This window comes from Manis javanica, chromosome 6 (genome assembly GCF_040802235.1).
Source record: "Manis javanica isolate MJ-LG chromosome 6, MJ_LKY, whole genome shotgun sequence".
Classification (NCBI taxonomy): domain Eukaryota; kingdom Metazoa; phylum Chordata; class Mammalia; order Pholidota; family Manidae; genus Manis; species Manis javanica.
This window is the reverse complement of record NC_133161.1, coordinates 21035460-21056435: the sequence shown is the minus strand read 5'-3', so window position 1 is coordinate 21056435 and position 20976 is coordinate 21035460. Positions and strand designations below refer to the sequence as shown.

Genomic DNA, 20976 nt, shown 5'->3' with positions numbered 1-20976 from the left:
CCTGAGACCATGTCAGAAGAGTGTACCCCGAAAGGGGGCTGGATGGGAACGGGAAGGGTCACGGGCAGGATGTTTGGTGGGAGGCAGGCTGGGCAGGGGGAAAGCACAGCCTGGGTGCACAGGGAGGTGAGCGTGGGTTGGTGGGTGCGGGGTGTGGATTCAGTACAGTATGTGTGAAGCAGAGGTGACTGAACTGGGCTGAGCAGAGTGGGGGCATCAGGAAGGGAGCACACAGCAGAGACCACTGAATCCAGCCAGGAGATTCACAGGCGATGCTGGGAGAATGTCCCACGGCTCAGGACAGTTCCTTTGCTGTGTGTGTGGAAGGAAGCCGGGCCTGGGAGGAAGGAGCAGGTGAGCAGTCTGGAAGAGGCAGGAGAGTATGGCAGAGGGGACGTGGTCCAGGGGCAAGAAGAGTGAGGAAGGGCAGGCGATGGCACCTCACAGCTAGGGCCGGAGGGGCCTGTGGAGAGGATCAGGGGACACGCTGCATGAAGATGGGTGGCAAGAAGCCAGAAGGAGGGAGTGGACATGGAGAACCCAGGAAATGTGCCCCCTAGTGGGAGAAGGGTGTGAGGAGGCCCATGCAGGAGGGAGAGCACCGTGCTTGTAGGGCAAGCGAGGATCTCAGGAAATTCGAGGTCAGAGGATGAGGTACAGAGGTAGTGACCCGTTTAAAACGGAGACAATCCCAATTGTTGTGTGATGATGATAGGTCCGAGAGAAGCAAGACCTTCTCCAGTGGCTGACCTGAAAATGTATGGTGCTTAAGGTTGAATCAGGACAGCAGATGGATTCAGTGCAGCACACAGGGGATGATAAAGCTGGCAGGGGATGGTTGGTGAGAGGGGAGTATGAGGGCTGGTCAAGAGGGTATCAGATACTAAGGAAAAGATCAGTGAATCTGCCACGTGACTGGCACATATGTGCGGGCTATTGAAGATGAAGCAGAGGGACTCCCGAAAAAAGAATTAGAGAACAGGCAGAGGGTGGGCTGAGAAAGGTCATTCCACACCCATTGTGCAAAGAGAAACAGTGGAAGTTGGGCATCCATGAGAAGGTAATGGATAGGACGTGTGTCAGAGGAGCCAGTGGGACAAGGGGACAGGTGGCATGGAGGAGAGTAGAGAAGCTATAACCAGGAGAGGGGCTCAGGGTCAGTAAAAAGGGTATGGTCAGGGACAGGAAGGCAGTCACGGTGCTCTCAAGTGGGACCACCGACAGATCTCTGGGAGCAGGAGGAGTGGTCTTTGTGGCATAAAGGTCAGATGATAGGAGCCTCCTAGTGAAATTAAGAAAGTTCAGGTGTGTGGGCTGTATCTGTGGGCCAGCACTGTGTCATGGGCAGACAGGCATATCAAATATTTATAGAGGAAAAGATTATAGGATAGCAACTATAAAGCAAAGGTAGTATAGTGCGGTCATTGGGTTTTATAAGAATTGTACTTAGCATTGGTAAAATATGAATCCTCTAGACAGTGACATGGTATTGAGATGTGTTTTTCCAATGCAAATAAGGAAAAATGCAAAGAAGTGGTTAAAATTTAATTGGCATTAAGTCAACAGTATATATAAAGGATCATTTGCAGAATTGAGGAATGTTATTATGGTTACAATGCACAGCATTGCCTGTTAAACTTGATGATAATTAATGGGAGAAATATATAAATATAAATTGTAGGGAAATCTGCTGCTTCTTTTAACATCAGGTATCATGTCAAAGTAGGTAGATTCAGGACTAAATAGTCATACAGAGATAAATTCACGAGGTGAAATCTGCAGGGAGAACATCAGCAGCCATCGTTCTAACAGGGGCACTTGTGATATTCCAGGATGAAGTAGTGTGGGATAGGATGGGATTGTCTTGAGTAATTAGAGTAGGACAAAGAAGAAGTTCACCCATGTTCACATACTGAATCCAGGCAGACTGTGAATCAAGCCTCAACAGTACAAACAAGAGGTGTCTTTTATGGCCAAAGGAGGGGAAAGAGGAAATGAGTAGATATGCCATGTTTCGGCTGCATTCTGGAGAGAGATAATTATTTAAGAAAGGCAGCAATCAAGATTAGAGATGCTGGTGCTGATGGTGTGAGGAGTGAACATGAACTAGGACAGAGACAGGTTGGAATTACATGCAGAGGGAACGTCAGAAATTTCAGAATGTTTGAGGAAAGGCAGAATGGTTACAAGATGAACAGGTGGATATGGGGATCTCCAACTGGGAATCTCGACCAATCTCATACTGGGTCAAATTGGAAGAATACTGATTTGAAGCTACACCAATACAAATTCTGGCAATAAAGGCAGGGGAAATGATGGTTGAAGAATAATGTTCTATCTATGCTGCTTTTTAAGTATTTGAGTGAAGATTCAGATTATGTGCTAGGCAGATTCATCAACGGTCCTTAATATGGATCCCAGTGAATGGTTGGAGGTGAGTTAAAGTGAAAAACTCAGATAAATTTTAAAGTTGTGCATTTAATACAGAATGTCAGGAGTTAATATGGTTGGTACTGAGCAACAAATAATGGAATGGAGACTACAGATTCAGAGAAGAGCTCAGAGCCCATCAGAATACTGTAATAGCTGAAAGATGAGATGGAGGCTAAGGAAGTGCAGGTGTACACTGAGGACTGAAGTACCTGAACGTTATGAATCATTACTGGGAGGCTGCATCCCTGATGACAAGCAGAAAGAATTGCATGTGCATGTACTGTTCAACTTGATCCAAGTAGGGATATTTTCTATTAAAGATTCTTTAAATGAGTTAAAGCTGAGATGAGAAGTATGATGCAGTAAGGCCTGATAGTCCAATAACAGAAGCAACATAGGGATTACAGTAAGGGTTCTGAGTAGGTAATGGGACAAAAAGTTAAATAGGTAGGGACATTAGAGGTCCAAAGTGGGAACAAATTTGTAAAATGTTGAATATATCGTGTATTGTTACTGGTAAATAATGTTTAGAGGAAAGAAAGTTGCTGAAAGCGAAAGGATGCTAGAAAGAATGCCTCCTTGGAGGCTTTTTTAAAAGTTTTTGAGTAAAGAAGTAATTGTTAGAAGACAGAAGATATTTAGTAAGACTTAACTGAATTGAAACATGATGTTGAGTGATTACTCTTTCTAGAAATAGTCCATGAATTGAGGGCAGGAGTTATGGTGATAACATTAGGTTAAAGTAAATGATTTAAGATGGTGCAGATTTTTTGTACAGTGATGAAGTAAGGGGTAGTGAGAAAGTTTAAAGGTACAGCAAAGACAAGAATAATTGATTGAAAAACTTTCTGGAGGAGATTGGAAGGTGTGTGTGTGTCTTTTGAACTGTGTGGAAAACTTGATTTTAGAGAAGATAAAGGGATAAAGTAGATAGTTTCAAAAGTGAAGCAATACTAGCTTCTTTTTATTATTTACTATGTGTGTGGCACCATGTAAATCACTTTACTTGTTTAATCCTAAAAAGTTTACAGATGTCAAATAATTTGTCAAAGATTACCCAGTCAATATGTAGCAGAATTCAAATCCCAATTTGTCTATCTCTACAACCTATATTCCTTACTATTCTGTACAGTTTCAAATTAAAGGAAATCATAATCTATATAAATTTCTTTGTGTGTGTGTGTGTGTGTGTGTGTGTGTGTGTGATTGTATAGAATACGTATTTCTGAGATGAGACCAGTAGAGGTGATGTGTAGATACTCTGAATTTTACCAATCACCTGAAGGTTTGCAATGAGAAAATGCAAAAAAGAAGGAATGGATAAAAGACTCTTTTATTACCATCTATGCCCTGGTATTTTGCTTCTATTCATTGCACAGCAAAGACTTTAGATTGGCCATGGATTAAAATTTTTAGAATTTCTGACAAAGACTAAAGAAATAGAAAGGAGTTTGTTTGTAAGCAGGTATATAATGGGTCAAATATAAATAATCTACTAACAGAAGTTTAAAAAATTCTCTTTTCTTAAGATGCCATGAAAAGAGTTTATAACTAACTTTTAACACCAATCAGAAACCCTTTGAATTTAACAGCAAAGAAAATTCTCCAGATGCCAAATTTTTATAAGCAAAATACTAATAAATCATCAAGCAAAAAGAGTCCATAGCCAGCAGACCAAAGGTTGAAACCTCTAGGCTAATTTGTAAGGATCTGTGTCTTGAAAAGAAAGTAATTCCTTAGTCAACAAAGGTGAGAAAACCTTCCCTATACTTCCTCTCTTTGTAGAAATGTTTTCTGTTGTTTTCTCCTGTACATATGTAATTTCTGTAATTACAATATTGTTGCTTTATGATGTATTTTGATATTGTAAAATTGTATTTACTGTATTCTGTTAAGACCACTTCCTGGGGTGTGAGGCACCTGAGTTATCAGTCATCCAAGTGAACCTGGGGAAATGGGAGGAACTAGTATTCTCAGTTAGGAAGAGCTTGATTCTTCAATGGGTTCAGCATTTTGCTTCCCTCTAAAATTGAGCAGTGAAGTAATGGCATCCCTTAAAAAACAGAAACTCAGTGAGAAATGAAATGAGGGAAGAATTTTGAAACAAGGAGAGGTGGCTCCTGGGGAAAAAAAAAGATAAAGTGCAGACTACTCCATGATGACGGCAGATGCCACAGGGCTACATTAAGAACAGGCCCAGATACTGGTTTGGAATAAGAGTAAATAAAACTAGCTTTACTCAAGAGTACGCCAGCTTAATTACTGGCTGGTGGACATACTTTAGACAAATATAACCAAAGGGAAACAGACCAGGAGAGAAGGGAAATGGAATTAGAGAAACCTCATAAAGGGATAAGGGAGGTAATGAAGTCAGATGGTCTAATGCTGAAGGAGAAATACTGGAGGCCAGATAGGAAAGTGCCTTCCTACCCAGGGGACTATGGATCCAGGGTAGCTGTAGAACAGAAGTGCAGGTCCAACAAGGGCCAGAGGGAACAGCCTGGGATTCAGACCCAGCAATGGTGCCAACTTGAATCTACCTCGTGCTCGAGTGAGTAGCCTGGTCTATCATCCAACACAGGTAAGATTAGGCAGGGGCTCCAGACCAACATCTAAAAAGGGAGTTGGGAGAGGGGCTAAGAGAAGACAGGTTAAGCCCCAAGTGCAACTGAATGATGACCACGGATAACTATTTACTAGTACTTTTACAATTTCTTGTAAATCTAACTTCCCCTACATTTGTTAATATTGTTAACTTCTATCAGTTTTTTTCCTGTACTAGTAGTAAAAATTCTTTCTCCTATACTGGTAGTAAGAGTTGTTTTTCCTGTACTAGCAGTAAAAATTGTTTTTTCTTGTATTAGTAATAAAAGATGTTCAAAACATAAACATGATGTGTGCTTATTTCTGTGAAAACTGAATAATGGTTGTGAAGCTCTGCAGTGAATGTGGGCAGAGAACTCAGGTGGGAAAGTGGGGAAAAGACTTCAAGTACAATACTTAACATTCACAAGAGATAGGTCAGCATAAAACCCTAAATCCCCAAGGTTGACACTAGCAACTGGCTCTACTTTGCAGGCTTCCCTTCTGCCCCCAGGACTACATAGGGTCAAGGAGAGATTACAAAGCCTTTCTCAAATGTGGATACACAGGTGTTGGCTAAGCCACTCATAAGGCTGACACATATTCTCAGACACCAGCCTTGCATTATATGGACCCTTAGGGATATATTTCAAAATGCCATGTATCTAACCAAATAAAAAGCCCTTAGAACACCCTGGAAAGAAACACCAGAGAGCAGTAGGCCATGACCTTCCCAGGAGACATCAGGTATATGAACCCTTACTAATGGTTATGTTGTTCCAACAGAAAGTCTGAGTTCCTTTTTGGGCTACCACTGTATACACTCAGTTTCTCTCTGAAGATTAAATGTCCAGCTAATTTACTCAGGGACTTACTTACAAAGTTGATATTTTTGTAGCAGCTACTAATTTTATAAATATAAATACACCATCATTATCATTTAATTCTGGAAAAGAACCATATTGAATCCCAAACATGTGTCCTGACATTTTAGAGCTCAAGTGGTAATGCATTTTGAATCTATAAGCATCTCTTCCCTTCTGTGGGCTAGTACCTGCTGTAGAGTCATCATCAGGTAAGCGGACAAGAGTGTAACATACTCCTGGTTGATTATAAGCAAGGCTGGGGACTGGGATGCAACACAGGACTTCATAGGGATCGGATGGTTCCACCTGCACTGTCACTTTCTCCAGTAGCTGGTCATTAAGAGTATTGGTACAGTCAAACTGAAAAATCAGCAAATAGAAAAGTTATGAAGGGTGAAAACTGTTTTCAAGCAAGTTGTTCAGTTGTTCTTCCCATCCACGACTCCTTTCTGGGACCCACTGTACCTTCCTTCTCTAAACAGCACTGCAGGTCTCCTCCTAAGATTTTTCTTTAGGCAACAGTGATAGCCTTATTTTTGAGGTCTTTTTGTTTATATTATTCATCATTTCCTTATTTTTCCTGAGACTGAGTTCTACCAAACAAGATGGTAGAAGTCTGACAGCTGTCTGAGAATCAAATTGAAATCCAAGTTCTTGGAACAACCCATTCAATATATCCTAATGTTAAGCGATAATTAGTTTTTAATAGGTTAGTTTATTGTTCAGCTTCTTCAGACATTTTGGGTTTATGTCCTTTTAAATTTTAACCATCAAAACTACCCATCATAATGAAGATATCCCTATAGCTATGGGGTTAGGGAAAAAAACCAAATGCTGCCAAGTTACTTCTCTAGATTCATAAACTAACGGGGAATTAATACTCATCTCCAAGCATACGAAGCCTCTACAGAACCAGTTATCTCACCTGGAACACAATGTGATTGGTAAACATGTGCTTGACACAACGAACGAAATATTCTGTCTCTGCTTCTGTGAGTTGAACAGGCTCAGAAGACTTAAACAAGGGTCCTAGATTCATAAACTCAGGAATGGCAGCCAGTTGTTCTACCAAGGAAAGAGGAAAGCAGGAAAAAAGTAAGATGACAGGATAAGGCATTATTCTGGATGCCTACAATGTTTTAAGTTTCCATAGTCTTACTAATAGTTGAAAACCAACATAATATGTCCCCAAGCTTTAGTGAAATAATCTTTCAAGTAAGTGTTTATATACTGAATTACTAAAATTCCAAATTCTGTAGAATTTGAGTTCATTGTTAACCAAGATACAGTGTAAGAACAACATTCCCAGTTATAAGTTAGCAACTGGAAATGGAAAAGTTCCATGGACTCCCAGTCGCCCCAGCAACTGTAACCTATGACAATAAATATTCAGCCAAACAAAGATTTTCTGTAGTGAAAATTAATCAAATTGAATAAAAGTAGTGGACCTCATTACATTTTTGGTGCTTAGGGTGTAAGACTATTACTTCTACACATCAAATCATCGTACCTTGGAAAATGTCTTGCCTGGATGGGGCCAACTTCTCTGGCTTAGTAGCCACAAGTGTGATTTCTACAAAGACAGAGCAATCAAGTGAGCTTCCCTCCCACTCTCAAGCTACAAAAGCAGACGAAGAGATGAGGGCAGAACCTCCTAGCAGATACATAAGAAGCTACTGCTAAATCATACCAGTAGGTTCTCTGTCCCCTTTTTTGGAGGGACACTCAATATATTTAGTGAATGTATTTTGTGAAATAAAGTTGGCTCTAAAAATACAGAATTTGCTTTAGATTGACCAGGATGTACCAAAAAATTACGCTTAAAACAGGAGGAACAATAAAGCAAATTTCATGATTCAAATAGGGAAAACTACTTACATAGTATATAACAGTAACAGAAAAACTGAAAATGTTGAAAGTTAAACATAAGATCTTTCATTCTCAGTTCTAACCACTAACACTTTGTTCCTTTCTTTTTTTATTTTTTTGAACTTCAAAGTTAGACATTCTTTGGAAATACTTTTTATGATCTTGCCCCATACATTCTTCCAAGACAAACCTCCAATGGCAAAATTAAGAAATCACCAACCTCAGAAAATAGAAATAGGAGGTAACAGCACAATCACTTCTCTGAGACAGGATGAGAACTAACTTCAAATGCCATAACACTTAGCATCAAAATTTTTAAAAACTGAATCTGGGTCACATTTCATATTCTTCCTTTTCTGTGAAAACCAGGAAATGTTTTAAAAACCCTAACTTAAAAAATATCATCCACCTTAGTTCTGTCAAATTTACAAGTAAGAAGTGACAAATACAGCATTGGAGAAAATATGCTACATATAAAACCTTAACAGAGTTATTACCTGCTTTCTGTTCAAAAACAGAAGCCATAGCGAGAGGAATGGATTTCATGTCAAAGGGCCTTTCTGAAGGCTCCAGTGTGTACTGGCGCAAGGCTTTTTCCATCCCTGGTATGGAGACTGTTAGGCCTATGAAACAAAAAAAATCTCAGCTTTACAATTTCTTGCCAATCCTAGAATACAGATAGGCCCAGATTTGTAATATTTATCTAAGTTCTCTGAAGAAAGAGAAGAATAATAACTACACACTTTATAAGCTGAATAATTAAAAATAAAGGCTAATATATAAAACTGCCTTATAATTTCATCCAAGGAAGCATAGCAGCAAAACAAAGATTTTTAACAATTTAAGTACCTCCTGGAGGAGAAAGTACTTTAGCCAGGTGTTAACAATGTTAGCATAAGAAAAGAGAAAAAAGGTAAACCCATCCAAGAGGGAGCTCAAGGAGAACTAGGAACAAGCAGTATTCTTTGGGTTCTTATATACTTCAGGTTTCCCTAGAAATGCAAGTGCGCTCAAAGATAAAAACCAAGCAGTTTGCCTAGTGAAGTTGGCTCATATGCAAATCATCATGAGGTATGCTTCCAAAACACCACTTGGGGAACAAAAACAAATTTGTCTCCATTCTTGGCTCTCACTGACCATTAAAGATATATGTAGCATTCAGTGCCATCTGCCTCTGCTGCAGCACATTCAGATAGAAGGTAGCTCTGTCCCGTACTTCATCATCAGTATCCATCATACACCTGCCCAGGAGATACAGAATAGGCATGTCACAGCCCCCTAAGGATTTCTAATAGCTTTACCATTACACCTAAAGGATACCATTCAGGCCATCTGATACTACCTTTATATCTAAATAGCAGCCAACAGTGGATCCTAAAATCTCCACAAATCTAGGGTAGTGTTGTGAATTGGTAAAGAAACAGTGTTGTTATAAATTAGAATCACTATATAAGTGGGCATTAAAATAATTAGGAAGATCACAATAACATGAGATAGCAGACTAGACTCTGTTCTTGGATTTGCAACCATATGACCCTGGTAAATACTTAAGCTTCTTCATAATTAAGAAATGGGAATATTATACTTTCCAAGGATACCAAAAAGTATTCAGAACCTAGGCATTGTTACTGCTCAAATGGCAATTTGTTTTATTTAAACCAGCCAGCCTTACACTTGCAATTTTTCTGTTCAATCACAAGATGAAATCACAGAATGTTTGCTCAAGCAAGTCTTTTCTTCTTCATCAAATAGGGAGTCATGGAGACCATGAAAAGCTGGTATTTTCAATTCTGCATACTGAATCACTCTGAACTTGGCCCTGTTATACAAGTTGAGGCACATATACTTAAGTCACTTTCTCAAAACTGTACAAGAGAAATTCAAAGTCAAATTTTACATGTAGTTAGCACATACAGAATTACTAGAAAGATAACAGAAATCTCATTTTCCCCTGACTTACTCCACCAGCTCTACTATGAAGCTCTGCAATGCATCTGATACAGCACAGTGAGGGGTTCTCTATTCAACCACATGGCATTCCTTTTTTTTTTTTTTAAAAAAAGACAGTCTTTTACTTACCTTTGTAAGAGTACAAGGATGCTTGGGAGAAGATTCTCATTCTGAGCTCCAAATTTAGCCAAAGCACTCACAGCAGCTATAATGGAGCATAAAATGGGACAACATAAATATTGGTTTCTCAGTTAAGTAGTAATCATTTCAAAAAAAATTAGAGAAGCTTCCCCATGTTCAGTGGGAATAAACTCTCTTATTGTATTATGTGTTTCTCAATCTTATTTCTTTGATCCATTTAAGCATAAAGATAAATCTGTAGGCCCAAGGGAGCTCTGCATAGGAACATCTTCTATGCATTACGGAAAAAGAATCATATATGTTTCCTGTATGAGCTATCTTCCATTTCAACAAGTCTTCATATACCACACTGATATAATTAAGCTGTAATATCAAATAACCATGCCCAAGCATAAAAAGAAATTCTACTATTAAAATTCACTTCATCCAACAAAGACTTATTGCTCATCTAACTTTTGTCAGGAATTATGTGAGGTGCTGGGGGTAGAAAGATAAAAGACATAGTTCCTGACCTCAAGAGTTGTACTTATGTGGAAAAGATAGATAAAAGTAAAGAGATAATTACAACAAAGCAAAGTAAGTCCATGATAGGACGACACCCAGGATGCTATGTGAGTACAAAGGACCCTACCAGAATTGGTGGAGGAGAAAACAGGTAAGGAGTGGACACTGAAAACTTGGGCTAAAATCTGAAGAACAAGCAGAGTTGCCAGAGGGAAAAGGCAGGAAAAGAGCATTAGAGACAGACAGAATAACAAGTACAAAGAGAATTAAGAATTAAGTATGGCCTGATACGGAACTAGACACAGTTGAGCAAGGCTGAAGCACCGGACCTGTGTGGGAGAGCAGGAGGGGAAAAGCGAGAGGCTGGAGACGAAACTAAAATAGGTGCGGTGGAACCTTAAAGTTATTACTGATGGATGTTAAATAAAGGATAAGTTTGTATATTTGCAGCAGATTGGGCTACAAGTTTGTAAGCAGATTTGGTATGCAAAGGCCTTTCTTTTTTTTTATTAAGGTATCATTGATATACACTTTAATGAAGGTTTCATAAGAAAAACAATGTGACCACTACATTCACCCGTTATCGAGTCCCTCCCCATACCCCATTGCAGTCACTGTCCATCAGTGTAGTAGGATGCCACAGAGTCCCTATTTGTCTTCTCTGAGCTACACTGTCTTCCCCATGACCCCACACACACCATGTGCACCAATGATGATACCCCACAAACCCCTTCTCCCTCCTTCCCCACCTGCCCTAGCCCATTCCTCCCCTTTAGTAACCACTAGTTCCTTCTTGGAGTCTGTGAGTCTGCTGCTATTTTGTTCCTTCAGTTTTGCTTCTTTGTTATACTCCACAAATGAGGGAAATCATTTGGTATTTGTATTTCTCTGCCTGACTTATTTCACTGAGCATAATACCCTCTAGCTCCATCCATGTTGTTGCAAATGGTAGTATTTGTTTCTTTTTTCTTTTCCTTTAAAAATTTTTTTTAATTTTGCTATCATTAAAATACAATCATATGAGCAACATTGTGGCTACTAGATTCCCCCTATTAATCTCCCCACCACATATGCCATTACAGTCACTGTCCATCAGCATAGTACAATGCTATAGAGTCACTACTTGTCTTCTATGTGCTATACTGCCTTCCCCGTGCCACCCTCCCCACATTATGTGTGCTAAGCATAATGCCTCTTATTCCCCTTCTCCCTCCCTTCCCACCCAGCCTCCCTAGTCCCTTTCCCTTTGGCAACTGTTAGTCCATTCTTGGGTTCTGTGAGTCTGCTGCTGTTTTGTTCCTTCAGTTTTTGCTTTGTTCTTATGCTCCACAGATGAGTTAAATCATTTGGTACTTGTTTTTCTCCACCTGGCTTATTTCACTGAGCATAATACCCTCTAGCTCCATCCATGTTGTTGCAAATGGTAGGATTTGTTTTCTTATGGCTGAATAATATTCCATTGTGTATATTATGTAACACATCTTTATCCATTCATCTACTGATGGACACTGAGGTTGCTTCCATTTCTTGGCTATTGTAAACAGTGCTGCAATAAACATAGGGGTGCATACGTCTATTTGAACCTGAGAGGTTGTTTTCTTTGGGTAAATTCCTAGGAGTGGAATTCCTGGGTCAAATGGTACTTCTATTTTTAGTTTTTTTGGGAACCTCCATATTGCTTTCCACAATGGTTGAACTAGTTTACATTCCCACCAGCAGTGTAGGAGGGTTTCCTTTTCTCCACATCCTCACCATCATTTATTGTTCCTAGTTTTTTCTATGTTGGCCATCCTAACTGGTATAAGGTGCTATCTCATTGTGGTTTTAATTTATATTTCCCTGATAATTAGTGATGTGGAGCATCTTTTCATGTGTCTGTTGGCCATCTGAATTTCTTCTTTGGAGAAGTGTCTGTTCATATCCTCCACCCATTTTTTTAATAGGGTTATTTGCTTTTTGGGTGTTGAGGTGTGAGTTCTTTATATATTTTGGATGTTAACTCCTTGTTAGATACGTCATTTACAAATATATTCTCCCATATGGTAGAATGCCTGTTTGTTCTGCTGATGGTGTCCTTTGCTGTACAGAAGCTTTTTAGTATGATGTAGTCCCATTTGTTCATTTTTTATTTTGTTTCCCTTGCCTGTGGAGATGCATTCAGGAAAAAATTGCTCATGTTTATATTCAAGAGATTTTTGCCTATGTTTTCTTCTAAGAGTTTTATGGTTTCATGACTTACATTCAGGTCTTTGATCCATTTCGAGTTTACTTTTGTGTATGGGGTTAGACAGTAATCCAGTTTCATTCTCTTACATGTAGCTGTCCAGTTTTGCCAACACTGGTTGTTGAAGAGGCTGTCATTTCCCCATTGTATATCCATGGCTCCTTTATCGTATATTAATTGACCACATATGCTTGGGTTATATCTGGGCTCTCTAGTCTGTTCCATTGGTCTGTGGGTCTGTTGCAAAGGCCATTTTTGTAGCAGAGGGCAAAGACTGGATATGTGTGAGTCTATAAGTCATACTAGTTGGGCATCTGAAATGGATGGTAGCCTAAAGCAGCACTCATGAGACTGCTCATAAAAAAGAATGAAGAAATATTGAGCAGACAGAATTGACAGAACTTTGCCAAAGAACAGATGGGGGTGGTAAGACTGGACTAAGCATCTGAGTTGGCAACTGAGTGGATGATAAAGGTGAGAATTTCAATTTGGGCTAGTTTGAATTTCCAGTTGAATTTAAAGTGCTTAGACAGCTGGACATACAAGGTGAGGCTGGAGATATGATACAATGTCCCAGAACACCAGCAGAGCTCTGAAAATGATCACCAGGAAGAATGTACATGTTGGAAAGGCAAACCCCTTAAGGAGTGTAAGAGAAGTTCTATAAATACGACTGAGGAGTGACAGAAAGATGTAGGCTACTGTGGAAACAGGGGAAGGGAAAGTTTCATGAAGTGTTTAGTCAATAGTATAGCAAACTGAGATGGATGAACAAAGACATGAACTTTAAAGTGTCCACCTTCATTTTCCAACTAGCTTATAAGTCACTTAAAAAGACAGCTTCAGAGAATTTTTAAGGGAGGGACCTAGATTATAGTGAGCTGAAGAGAAAATATAAAATATGTTCATGGCAGCCGTTAGTAATGGCTATTTAAAGTCTATCTGACATGGGAAGTATATTAAGCAGCTAGTAAGAGATAATGGGTCACAGGAGGATTTACATTTTAACAGGAGAGATTTGTTCATATGCAATGGTTAGAGAGGAGGAAGTAAAAAAATGCCTAAGACTTGAATAAAAAGTTGCTTAAAAAATATAAACACACACAGATTTCACAGACATTCATACTTACATCTATAACTGAAAAAACTGATGATGCCATCATAGTACTTCTATCACACTGAAAGCCTAGGGTTATTTGTCTCTTTATCTCTAACCTATGGCAGAAATCAGGATGGAAACTGGAGTACAGAGAAACAGCTAGATACCTGGGGCTAAAGTATGTTCCAAGATCCCATCATCAAACAGACCATGCAATTTTTCACCAAAAACAGATTTCATTTTCCAATTTCATTACCACCACCCCCTTTAGTTAAGCATTTCAAAAGATCAGCAGTTACATCATTATCAGTGTTCCAGTGACTCACCAGCTCTGACAGCCTCATTCTCCAGGACGACCCTATTAAAAATAAAACGGATATACTTGGACGGGACAGGCGTTCTAGGGCCCTCTTTGCCCAACAAGTGTAGAATCTTAGTAGCCAGAACAGTGTGTTCACAGTCCTCAATGAATTCACAAAGGTGAGCTAGGCCTGCTTCTTTACTCTCAGGGTTCTCTTCCACAATGCTGATTATGCAGTCCACAATGGCCCGCTTATATTCAAAGCCTCCCTGGCAAAAGAGAAAACTGCCATTCATTCTGAGGATGCTTTTTAGAAAAACACCTTTTTAGAAAAAAGGCTCATGCTTATAATATTCAAATTTCGTTTCCCTTCCCTTATGACAGAAACAAAAGTTTTTTTTTCTACAAGTGGGAAGGCCAAAGCCATAGCATGTTTAGTAACGCTAAGAAAGCAACCAGAATTAAGCGTACTATTTGAGAGGTATGCTGAGATAAAGAAAGCTACTTCAAATACCATGGTTTTGAATGGGAATCATAAGAATTTAAGACAGCAACTTCCTATGATTAAGAAGCAATCCACTTACATCATCTCGGAGCATGTTGGAGAGGAAAGTCATCATAACACTGTGCTTTCGAGGGTATTTCTGACAGAGAGCACTAATTGCCTGTACAACCACCACCTGTAGAAAAAAACAAAAGGACATTCACCTTTATAATGACTGTACAACTACCACTTACAGAAAAACAAACAGAAATTCATCTTTATAACTTCAGCTACTAAGCATACTTTCTCTCTTGTTAACCATAAGCTAAAGAAGTGCTGTTATTACCTAAAATGACAATGTTTCTTCATGAACAATAAGCAAGGAGACCTCAAAGAAAACTAAAAAGCAATGTAAAAAACGATGTTCTTTCAAGAGACCTCATCCCTTTGCTCCAAACAATAAACACAGAAAGTTGTTAAGGTGAACAATAAAGATAAAAAGCTTAAACAGACTGATTTCCATAGAAGACATAAAAGTTGGCAAGGAACCACTTCACTTTTCTTTTTCATTTCTTCACAAAATGCTTTCTAGGAGAATATTATCATAACTTTAAAGATCAGTGCCAAGAAGTGAGATGGGGACGAGATTTTATCCTACTTACAAGCTAACAAATTAGCCTGCCACAATTTTGTGGATGCTAGTAGAAAACAGAAGACTCCTGGATCAGAGATGAAAGACAGTTAATTACTCACAGCAACAGCAACAGCAACAGATAGAGTATCAGCCTTTGGGGGCCAGTTTCCTGGGCCCCAATTCCCACAGAGCAATGCAAAGAGGACCAGGTAATACTTGGATCTGCAGTAGGTTGCATTACAGGAGAAGAATCCTGAGGTAGGGAACTTGAATAATTCACAGTGGGCAGTGAGCATGCTGGTCATTTGTTCTGAAGGGAAACATTATCTTTATTACACTAGACTAGTGAGCATGTTTGGTTTTTGCTCTAGAGGGAGCACTAGCTGTATCTTCTAGGCTATATGGAAATCTGCCCTTTATTTTCAGGAGACACTAGATCTTGAAAGGCTTGCACCACACAAAGGGAACAAAGCTGGGATAGTAGGAAACAAAGGGCAGTTAGTATCTAACTTGCAAGAGAATGCAGAAATGCAAAAAACTCACAGGGAATTGAGAATTGTCTCCCAACAACTAGATAGTCCCGAATCTATATACGTCATTTCAGAGCACAGAGAATGAAGGAAAACATCCATGGTCTTTTTATGAAGCAATGACAGCTAAACCAAATGAAGATGGTATACAGCAAAAAGAAAAATTCCAGATGAAAATCATTTATGAATAATTATGTTAAAAATTTAAGTGATATCTAAGCTAACAGACTCTAACACTACAGTGAGAAAATAATATATCATGATGAAATAGGATTTATACCAAGAATGCAAGAATGGTTCAACATTAGAAAACTGGCTAATATAATTCATCATATTAATGAGTCTATGTGGAAAAGCCATATGATGATATCCATAGATGCTGAAAAGCATTTGAAAAAAATCCAACATCCATTCCTCGTAATAATTCTTGAAAAAGTAAAATAGGAGTGGATAGATATTACCATTTTCTGTACACATATACATGCCACAATCCTAATGTCAGCATATTACTTAATAGGGAATCCCAAGAGTCATTTACATTAACATCAAAAACAATATAAGGACCTCACTATCTTAACTATTGTTTAACATTATTTTGGAGATATTACCCAATGCAATTATACAGGAGTACACTATTAAAGTAATAAAAATTGGAAAATAAAAGACAAAACTAACTTTATTTACAGATGACATGATACTATATACCTGGAAACCCTAGAGAATCAATGATAAAACCCACTCAGTAAAATAATTCAGCATGGTAGCAGGATATAAAATTAATATGCAAAAATAATACTATTCATATACATGAATAACTACTGAGAAGATGTAATGGATACAAAAACTTGTAATAGCAATAACAAAAAAGAAATACTTGGGAAAAGCATTTTTCAAGTATTTTTTAAAACTAATACAAAAAAAAAACTAATACAAAAAGACTATAAAATATTCTTAAAGGGCACAAAAGTAGACTTGACAAATTAAAAGATATCCCTTGTTCTTGATTAGGATGTCTCAACATCATCAAGGTATCTGTTCTCGCCTATGTTAACTTATAAATTCAATGTGATCCCAGCAAAAATGGCAATGAAATGAAGATGGGCAAGTCAATTCTGAATTTCATAAAGAAAAGTAATCATGTAAGACTAGCTAGGAAAACAATGAAAATAAAGAGCTATGAGAGGGGACTAGTAGATATTAGTACATCCTACAAAGTTTCTATGTTTAAACTGGTGTGTGGTACTGATGTATGGATAAAGACAGCAATGGCATAGAACAGAAAGCCCCAGACTAGACCCAAGTACATATGGAACCTTAACATATAATAAAGGTGATATCTCAAATTACTGGGACAAAGACAGTCTTTTAAATAAATTTTTGGGGGCAACTGATTAATCATTGGAAGAGGATAATACTGGATCTGTTTCTCACACCAAACATAATAAAATCCAATAGATCAGATACCTAAATGTAAACCATGAAACTATACATGTAATAGAAGAAAACATGTATGCATTTTTATTCGCCCACTCAGATTCTGTACTTTGAAGAGAAAAGCCTTCTAACCATTACTCAAAAGTCAGATTCCATAAAAGACTGACAAATTTGACTACATCAAAATGAAAAACTTTCCTGACAAAAAATATGAGTCAAATGAAACTGAGAGAAAATACATTTCAGATAACTAGTATCCCTAAAATACAAAAAAAAAAAACTTTGAGAAACTAGAGACCAAAATTCCTATAGAAAATGGAGAAAAGACATTGAGCAGGCAATATTTAAAAATAAATATTAAATATTATATTTTATATAAGATGTTTAGTTTCACTCACAGTAAGAGAAATTCAAATTAAAACTACATTAAGATACCTTTTCTTACCCATCTGGTTGGCGAAACTTCAAAATACAATATATTCTATTGGGGCCTACAATACACAGGGGAAACTAGCGCTCTTACACATTGCTGGTAGATTTTAGCACTCTCTACAAAACTACATGTTTATTTACCTTTCAACCTAGTATATGGACTTCTAAGAATTTTACCCTGAGGATATTCCTCTAACATTTCAAGAAAACATATGCACAAGGTTATCCACTGCAGCATTATTTGTAATTGCAAAATATTGCAAACTATCTCAATGTCCAAGCATAGGAGATTCATTCAATAAGCTACACTACAAAATGACCTTTATAATTTCCCATGGTCTCCCAATGATTTGTCCACCCGAATACACAGGCTAGGTTTGTTTTTTAAAGTCTAGATATATACTAGAAGAGAATAAACAGGGTCAGTTATACTTCTTCACTGAAAAAAATGAAAATAAGTAAAATATTTCTACTTTAATTCTTCTAACTGAAATTTATTGTTCTTTTGATTATTCTCACCAGTTCTATTCAACACTGTACTGGAAATCCTAGCCCATTTTAATAATGCAAGAAAAAGAAAGGGCAGGTATTTGGATTGGAAATGAAGTAAAATAGTCTTTATTCACAGTAACAGTATTTTTATAGGCAATCCTAAGGAATACATACATATATATATATATGTAACAACTACTAGAACCAGTAAGGGTACTCAGCAAGGATACTAAGTTATGGGAAAGTAAAAATAAATAAATATAACAATATATTTTTAATATACTACAGCAAAAAATGAAATAGAAATTTTAATAAAATCAAATGCATAAAAAATATTTTTATATAAACTTAACAAAAGATGTGCAAGCCCTCTAGAGTAAATGGTACAAAACATTGCTCAGAAAAATTAAAGAAGACCTAAATAAAGGGGGAGATATACCAAATTCATGAATTGGAATAATAGTGTTAAGATGTCAATTGTCCTTAAAATGATTTACAGATTCACACAACTCTCATCATAATCCCAGCAGGCTTTGTTTTATAGAGAATATAAGAGGTTCTAGATTTTATATGGAAGTATGAAGAAACAGGAATATTGAAAAAGGACAAAGAGTTAGAAGACCACCCTACTTGACATTTAAGAGGTACCATAAAACTGCATTAATCAATACAGTGTGGTACTGGCATAGGATTGACAAATAAATAAATGGGATATGATAAAGAGCCCAGAGATTTACCTACAATTATACAGCTATGTGCTTCTCAGACAAAGATGTGAAAGCACTATAGTAGGGAAAGAAAAGTCTTTTCAACACAATATGCCAGAATGACTGGATATCAGTATGGAAAAGACTAAACTGATCACACACAATATACCAATATTAACTGAAGTGAGATCACAGATCCAAATGTAAAACCTAAAACCATCTTTAGGACTTGGAAGTAGACAAAGGTTTCTTAGATAGATACAGAAAGCAGTAACTGTGAAAGAAAAAATTCATAAATTAGACTTCATAAAAATTTAAAATTGCTTATCAGAAGACTGTAATAAAAGAAACAGAAAATAATCATTGAAACTCTTGCCTTGAACTCATCTGAGATTTCAGACACAAAAGAAGAGATCTGCTTCATGAGCCTGTCCACACTGCTCTCACTTCCTGTTTTGAGGAGGGTAGTAATGGCCAGAGTAGCAATGCTTCTGTTTGAGTCTGTGATTAAGTTTTCTAAGTCCAGATTGCAGGCAGTAACAGCCGAGGGATGCTTCATCGCCACCTTGTGGAAGGGCAAGAAAAAAACTTAAGTAAATTGCTATTGCTATAAACCCATAACACAAAGGCAGAGGAAAATGGGAATTTTAATTAAGGCTTTTTTAAATCTAAATAAAACAAAATAAGTTAAAATAATTGTTTCAAGAAGAATGTTTCCCATCATCCACCACATCAACAAAAAGAAAGACAAAAACCACATGATCATCTCCATAGATGCTGAAAAAGCATTCGATAAAATTTAACATCCATTCATGATAAAAACTCTCAACAAAATGGGTAGAGAGGGCAAGTACCTCAATGTAATAAAGGTCATATATGATAAACCCACAGCCAAAATCATACTGAACAGTGAGAAGCTGAAAGCTTTTCCTCTGCGATCGGGAACAAGACAGGGATGCCCACTCTCCCCACTGTTATTTAACATAGTACTGGAGGTCCTAGCCACGGCAATTAGACAAAACAAAGAAATACAAGGAATCCAGATTGGTAATGAAGTTAAACTGTCACTATTTGCAGATGACATGATATTGTACATAAAAAACCCTAAAGACTCCACCGCAAAACTACTAGAATATCGGAATTCAGCAAAGTTGCAGGCTACAAAATTAACACACGGAAATCTCTGGCGTTCCTATACACTAATAATAAACTAATAGAGAAATCAGGAAGACAATTCCATTCACAATAACATCAAAAAGAATAAAATACCTAGGAATAAACCTAACCAAGGAAGTGAAAGACCTGAAAACTATAAGACACTCTTAAGAGAAATTAAAGAGGTCACTAACAAATGGAAACTCATCCCATGCTACTGGCTAGGAAGAATTAATATTGTCAAAATGGCCATCCTGCCCAAAGCAATATACAGATTCGATGCAATCCCTATCAAACTACCAACAGCATTCTTCAATGAACTGGAACAAATAGTTCAAAAATTCATATGGAAACACCAAAGACCCCAAATAGCTAAAGCAATCCTGAGAAGAAAGAATAAAGTGGGGGGGGGATCTCACTCCCCAACTTCAAGCTCTACTACAAAGCCACGGTAATCAAGACAATTTGGTACTGGCACAAGAGCAGAGCCACAGACCAATGGAACAGAATAGAGACTCCAAACATTAACCCAAACATATATGGTCAACTAATATTCGATAAAGGGGCCATGGACATACAATGGGGAAATGACAGTCTCTTCCACAAATGGTGCTGGCAAAACTGGACAGCTACATGTAAAAGAATGAAACTGGATCACTGTCTAACCCATACACAAAAGTAAATTCGAAATGGATCAAAGACTTGAATGTAAGTCATGAAACCATAAAACTCTTAGAAAAAAACATAGGCAAAAATCTCTTAGACATAAACATGAGTGACCTCTTCTTGAACATATCTCCCTGGGCAAGGGAAACAAACACAAAAATGAACAAATGGGACTATATCAAGCTGAAAAGCTTCTATACAGCAAAGGACACCACCAATAGAAGAAAAAGGTATCCTACAGTATGGGAGAATATATTCGTAAATGACAGATCCGATAAAGGGTTGACCTCCAAAATATATAAAGAGCTCACACACCTCAACAAACAAAAAGCAAATAATCCAATTAAAAAATGGGCAGAGGAGCTGAATAGACAGTTCTCTAAAGAAGAAATGCAGATGGCCAACAGACACATGAAAAGATGCTCCACATTGCTTGTCATCAGAGAAATGTAAATTAAAACCACAATGAGAT

General features: G+C 37.7%; 1 protein-coding gene across 1 annotated transcript in view; it reads right to left on the bottom strand.

Annotated features, from left to right (window-relative positions):
* The window catches only part of COPG2 (COPI coat complex subunit gamma 2), a 125006-nt gene that overhangs the window by 39142 nt on the left and 64888 nt on the right, over positions 1-20976 (bottom strand). Inside the window, exons 12-20 of the mRNA XM_037019466.2 lie at positions 19060-19248; positions 14555-14650; positions 13996-14239; positions 9831-9906; positions 8889-8992; positions 8249-8374; positions 7393-7455; positions 6808-6947; positions 6071-6242 (exon numbers count right to left, since the gene is read on the bottom strand). Of these exons, the coding sequence (XP_036875361.1) occupies positions 6071-6242; positions 6808-6947; positions 7393-7455; positions 8249-8374; positions 8889-8992; positions 9831-9906; positions 13996-14239; positions 14555-14650; positions 19060-19248 (1210 nt within the window). The remainder of the gene's footprint in view (positions 1-6070; positions 6243-6807; positions 6948-7392; positions 7456-8248; positions 8375-8888; positions 8993-9830; positions 9907-13995; positions 14240-14554; positions 14651-19059; positions 19249-20976) is intronic.